At 39.0% G+C, this 6,226-nt stretch overlaps 1 protein-coding gene across 3 annotated transcripts; it reads right to left on the bottom strand.

Annotated features, from left to right (window-relative positions):
* Nucleotides 1-436: 436 nt before the first annotated feature.
* On the bottom strand, nt 437-2,948 carry LOC18010253 (dehydrin HIRD11). 3 transcript variants are annotated; one of them, XR_002901014.1, is made up of 2 exons: nt 2,577-2,947; nt 437-834 (listed from the first exon to the last, which is right to left on the bottom strand). XR_002901014.1 is itself a non-coding variant. In XM_006392475.2 (2 exons), exon 1 carries the CDS (start codon nt 2,875-2,877, stop codon nt 2,578-2,580), a length of 300 nt encoding a protein of 99 aa, XP_006392537.1. In that variant the 5' UTR covers nt 2,878-2,948; the 3' UTR covers nt 760-852; nt 2,577. The 3 variants fall into 3 exon arrangements, 2 of the variants coding, with proteins under 2 accessions (XP_006392537.1, XP_006392538.1); XM_006392475.2 differs by having other exon boundaries at nt 760-852; nt 2,577-2,948; XM_006392476.2 differs by lacking the exon at nt 437-834 and adding an exon at nt 1,892-2,118 and having other exon boundaries at nt 2,577-2,948.
* Between the last annotated feature and the right edge of the window lie 3,278 nt (nt 2,949-6,226).

A 6,226-nucleotide genomic window follows, 5' to 3' on the forward strand; every position in this document is an offset into this window, starting at 1 on the left:
ATGGATGTAACTAAATAAATATATATGCATATTTATATGTGTATCCATATAGTTGCATACATATAGGTGAATTCCGTGCGATTTAGTATGTGGAAGCTAATGAATCAAGGTGGGTCTCGAGCGATTTTGTGTGTGAACACTGATGAGTGAATTTAAGTGGGACGTTAATATTTTTCTGTAGGTAAATAAAATGTAAAATAGAAAGAATGGCAAAAAAGTCAAAAAAATGGAGCAAAGTAAGATAAGTGCCATATTTTTAAAAAGTGTCTTTTTTAGATATTACACTTTGAAAAAGTATCTCAAATGGTAATATTCTTTTGATATGTTATTTAGTTTCCTTTATTAGATTCATCAAGTTGATCTTTATTTAGAAACAAATTTCCAAATTAAAAAAAAACGTTTGACCCGATACATCAATTTTTATTAAGAGAAATTGCAGTTAATAACCAACAAAATTTAATATTTAAAAAATAACCATATGAAGATGATGGTTACTAACTTACTATATTCTACGTATTATATATAATATATACAAGTTTACCCTTGAACATTTTCACTCTTTCTCTCTTACAGATTTTCTACCTCTTACGTAAATAATAACCAACAATAATTCAATTATACTCACGCGAATGTATAAATCTTTTCCTAAACCTCTCATCTCCCTCTCTCCTACAGATTCTCTACCTCTCAATTCCTCACTGCTGCAAATTTGTTGCCACCATCGTATCGACAACCTCACGCGAACTTTTTTTTGGGTGCAGCTCCTCTCGCCAATAACAATAGTCTGCTATAGTCTCTCTTACCGAATCCACGTGGAATCTCATCGGAAATTAACTGAAATGAGTTCAATCACTGTTTTCCACATTAAGAGCCATATTAAAGAGTACCCAGATTCAAAAAAAAAAAAGAGATCAATTTAGACTTTTATTTTTCTATCTCCTTGTGAGTTTCACCTAATTTTCAAGTGTTAAATCGCCAACAGAGTCTTTTTTGGTGGAGTGTGAATTTTCACTCTTCGCTCTTTTGTAAATGTGTATAAAAGATCTAATATTTTATTGAATGTTTATATTTAAAATAATTTTAACATTGGAGTTAATATTAACAGGTCATTCAGATTGGTTATTCTCTTGTCTTGCCACCATTCTTCTCTTCCAGCGTCTTGTTCGATTGAAAGTTTAGAATCTCTATTTTTAAAATTTGTTTATAGAACGTCTATTTTTATAAATTTGATTTTAACAAAAAAAATTGATAAAAAATAACAAAACATGTAAAATATCATCTTTTGCAGTCTATTACACTTATCAAATCCATACTCAGTTGGAGATGGATGTAATATTGTAAATAATGGGTTAATATATAGATGAAAAAAATGCACAAAAGCTTCTATACATTTTTTTATAGACAGTTTATATTTTTAAATTGTTCGATTTGTTATCTCTTATATTATTTTTAAATAGTCATGCTATATTATTAATAAAAATAGAATTTTTATGTTATAAGTATCATTATTGACGTATGAATAAAAATACGGGTTTGTTTTCCGAAATTAGAACTATGTTAAACGTGAAGTAAAATCAATATTTTTTTGTATTAATATATGGCTTAAACAGTTAACAATATCTAAGTTATGCAAAAAATAAAATTTACGGGATAAATATATGTGTGTCAAAATAGATATTATTAATTGTCTATTTTTTCTTACTAATATCTGTTATGTTAGTGATTAGAGTGTCTTGACACACACGCTGCGCATCTGCGAAGTAATTCTCTCTCCAATTATCAATTTACCCATTCATACCTATAAGAATATTTTCATCTAAAAAAAACTCCACATTGTTACTTAGTTATCTGATTTTCATGGCTGTATTTTTCATCAATTATTAGATTTTGGTTATTCATTTAATTAACCTTTTATTAATATAGATAAGATACAAGAGTTTTTTTTTTTAATTTTTTGACAAGAAACACAAGTGGTAAAAATGAAAAAAAAAAAAAAACATAACAGAGACATATGCACTCTTCTCTTCTTCTTTTAAAAAAGTATAGGAATAGACAACACCATTAATTAATAGTTAGAAGCAGATCTGATTTATTTTAGCAACCTCCTCACTTCCTTACCTACAAATTAAAAAAAAATTATTCAATACAGACCGGCAGAATCATCTCATATATATAATATGTATACTTTCTTTTTGTTTTTTTCATTCCAAACTGTATGGATTTCGTTCAAAAATAAATTTAAAAACACGCTGAAAAAAATCTCAACATTCCTCACTCTAAGTTTTGTTAGGAAAGTTCAAAATACCATGTTTCATTCCAAAATTTTTTTACAGAAAAACAAATACAAATGAATAGGGAAAAACGCGTTTATAAAACTTAGAAATTCACTAAAAATTCGTTTCTATTTAATTATAATTAAAAACAGAGAGTAGAATAGAGAAATGAGGTTTATCCCAAAGTTGGGAGACAAAGACTCGAGTCTTCCAAAAAATATACGGTTCTCTACAGATTATTGATTTGGCTAAGTTTCAGTTCGGATCCCTGGCTATTGAAATAGAAATAATGAAGAAAAAAACCTTAATCGCTGTCGCTGTCACTGCTGCTGCTGAGGTGAGTCTGGTGACCATCGTCATGGTGTTTCTTCTCCTTCTTGTCCTTCTTCTTTTTCTTCTCACCGTCATGTTTGTGGCCGTCTCCGCCGCTGTGGCCTTCTCCGCCGTGGATCTTGTCTTTGATCTTATCAACGATACCTTCTTTGTGCTCTCCGCTCTTGTGCTCGTCCACGTGTTTCTTGTGTTCCTCTTTCTTGTGCTCGTCTTCCTTGTGGCCTCCTCCAATGTGGAGTGCATCTCCGATCTTGTTGATGATTCCTGCCATCTTCGATCTTTTTCTTTTCTATTAATTAAGTCTCTCTTTATGGATTTGGTTGCTTTGTCGATAAACTAGGATCTAAAGGGTCTCTATTTATAGCCTCGACTGGTAATTAATACCGTAATCAACCAGCGAGATATTTATTTTATCCCATTGAAAAACAAATGAGATAATGGCGTGGTGAAGATAAGATCTACTTTTCCCAAAAGCTTAACGGGTCCTACATGAGAATAAAATAATGTATAATTATTAGGGTAGATATATATTCCTTTAAAAAAAAGAAGAGAATTGTATTCTGTTAGATATTTTCAAGAGTCAATTAGGTGTATAATTTTGGTTAGACTGGACATTTCAGTCTAATTTGAGATTCCGTTCGAATTTGGTTTGGTGTGTATTAGTTTTGTTTAATTCGGTTTGGTTCAATCCAGCTGGTAAATGAGATGGTAGGCGTCAGCCCTTCATGATCTGTGCAATCCAAATCAACTTCTTAGTACCAAACGTCATTGATCTGTATTCGGCTTCAGGAGTACTGCAAACAACAATTGGTTCTTTCTTCAATCTCCATCAAACAAGCGCTTCTCCTATGAACATACAATATCTTAAAACAGATTTTCTTGTCTCTGGACATACCGCCTAATCAGCATCAGTAAACTATTAAAGAAAGATCTAAGATCAGAAGAGCAAAACAATCATTTGCCTATGGTATCCTAGAACTTTGTAGACAGCCTGAAATTGAACTTCACGAGGGGCAGAAGAGAATTGGCAGAGCTTGGTAACTGTAAAAGATAAATCTGGCCTTGTGTTACACATATAAAGTAGTTTACCAATCAATCTTCTATAAGATTATGCATCCTGTAACAAAGGAGTATCATCTTTGTGGAGTGACTGGTTTGGCTCTATAGGAATAGTAGACGATTTACAGCCAAGAAAACCAGTATCTGATAATAACTCCAAGACATACTTGCGTTGAAAAATAGAAATTCTTATTGAACATCGAGCAATTTCTAAACCCAGAAAGTATTACAACAAGTCACCCAAATCTCTGAGTTTGAAAAAAATTATGTTGAATCTTCAATGAAGGAATCACACTAGCATCTCTACCCGCAATAATTATGTCATCGACATAAATTATAATTGTTGGTGGTACGCTCCGCTCCCCGGTCCGGACCGGTTAAACACCGAGACCGGCCCAATTGACCCCGGTTTACGATGGTCTTAGCCGAAATGGGCCTGGCCTGACAGCGCGGCCCATTAGAAAGAAGCCCAGCGACGAGAGGCGGTGAGAGCTGAACGAGAAGCCTTAGAACGTCTCCTCGCTTGTGTACTATAAATAATAGAATTGTTACTGTAGAAGGGATCCTCTTTCGGACCCTGAGAATAGAGACCTGAATATTGTATCGAGTTCGCCGAGAATCCTCCGAACTGAACGAACTGTAACTGAGAACTTAATAATATCTGATCAACTTAAGACCTTTCGAACTTAAATTATCGGACCGACCTCGAATAGTTGAATATAATAATCAACAATTGGCGCCCACCGTGGGGACGGTTCGGTAAACGGCCAAGACGATATGACAAATGATGATAGACAACCGACCTCAGTCCAGGTCGGAAGTCAGATGACCTGTGCAGATGGAATCACCCAGGTCGGAGGACCTGCGGGCCAGGTCGGAAGGCCTGTGGAGGAATGCGAACGCAGCCCCGTACAACCCCAATCGGAAGCGCAACAAATCAGGACGGAGCCGAGCTCAAGCGCCGGGGCGCACCAGACCTCACCAAACCGAGCTCAAGCTGCCTTCGATCCAACTGCGCTTATGAACGCCTTCGCCGCGCAGATGCAAGAGTTGGTCAGAAGCAACGACGCGAAGTTCGCAACCCTCACCGCACAGATCTCCAGCCTACAGCAAGAGAGTCCGATCAGAAGACGGAACCTCATTAGTGACTTCCAAGAGGAGCGAGACCCGCAATGCACAGAGGCACGGTCAGTAGTTCAGCAGTACCAGCAGACAGAGAGCCCATCTCAGCACGTGCGAGCTCAACCAACAGCACGCGACCTGGAGATTGAGAGGATGCAGGCTCAACTGCGAGAGATCAGTTCAAAGTTTCACCAAGCCACCAGCTCGGCACCCGAAATCGACCGTGTAATCTAGGAAGCACATAAAACACCGTTCACTTCTCGGATCACCAACGTCCCCGTCCCAAACTTAGAAAAGTTTAAGCTACGATCGTACGAGGGGAACTCCGATCCAAGGCATTTCCTTACCTCGTTCGGTATCGTAATTAACAGACTGAAGTTTACCTCGGCCGAACAGAAGGACGCGATTCAATGCCAGTTGTTCGTCGAACACCTCGAAGGCATTGCTCTAGACCGGTTCTCAAGATTGGAGGCCGACTCCATCGACAACTACAATGAACTCTCGACGAAGTTCGCTAAGCATTTCTCGATGTTCATCGGGCAGAAAACTTGTAACTCCGAGCTGTGGGAGATATCACAGGGCGAGAATGAGTCGCTCTGAGACTTCATGGCACGTTTCAAACAGATCGTAGCACACTGCACAGTGGACGATGAAGCCGCTCTCGAGGCTTTGTATCAGAAAACGTGGTACCCTTTCACAAAGATCTTCGCAGGAACAAACCGCTCGCCCTCGAGGACGCGCTCTATAAGTCAAACATCTTCATCGCGGAGGAAGAAGAAGAAGCCGCCAAAGATCGGCAGTATTCAACGACGAAGCCAGGCCAAACGCCAACCCCTAAAGAGAGCTCAGATACAAAGGTCCAGCCCGGGAAACCGCGCGGAGTAGTAAACCAAGCAGGACCGTCGAACCAGAGAACAGGACGACCTCCAAAATCTTGGAACACATGGCACAAGGACGACGATACGCCACTGAGTGAGCGTTTTTGCGAGTATCACGAGCGATATGGGCATAGCACGGAGGAATGCCGACATTTGAGGGATTTCTTACTTCAACAGTTCCGCAAGGGCGAGATCGACACCACAGATTTGCCTAAACCAGGACCTCGGCGGCCGAACCCGCGACCAAACAAACCTGGCAATCAGGAAGCGGCCAAGGCAACCGACTCCGATGACGAACAGGTCGCTCCCCCTAAACGAGATCGCGAAGCACCTAATAGAGAGGCGAACGTGCCCAAAACCAGGAAGAAGGTCAATATGATTATGGGAGCCCTCGAATCATGCAACTACTCTGTCCGAGCTCTCAAAGAATACAGTCGGCAAGCGTCGAGTTCACAACCCCAGACAACGGTCACAACCGTACCACTGTTATTCACCGAAGCCGACCTGCGGGGAGTGCACATGCCTCACAATGATTGCCTCGTCGTCGAACTCCAGCTCGGA

This window comes from Eutrema salsugineum, unplaced genomic scaffold (genome assembly GCF_000478725.1).
Source record: "Eutrema salsugineum unplaced genomic scaffold, Eutsalg1_0 scaffold_8, whole genome shotgun sequence".
Lineage (NCBI taxonomy): Eukaryota > Viridiplantae > Streptophyta > Magnoliopsida > Brassicales > Brassicaceae > Eutrema > Eutrema salsugineum.

Bases quoted from the DNA above. Each gene is read 5' to 3' on its own strand.
- LOC18010253 (XM_006392475.2), bottom strand. From the start codon at position 2,877: ATGGCAGGAATCATCAACAAGATCGGAGATGCACTCCACATTGGAGGA.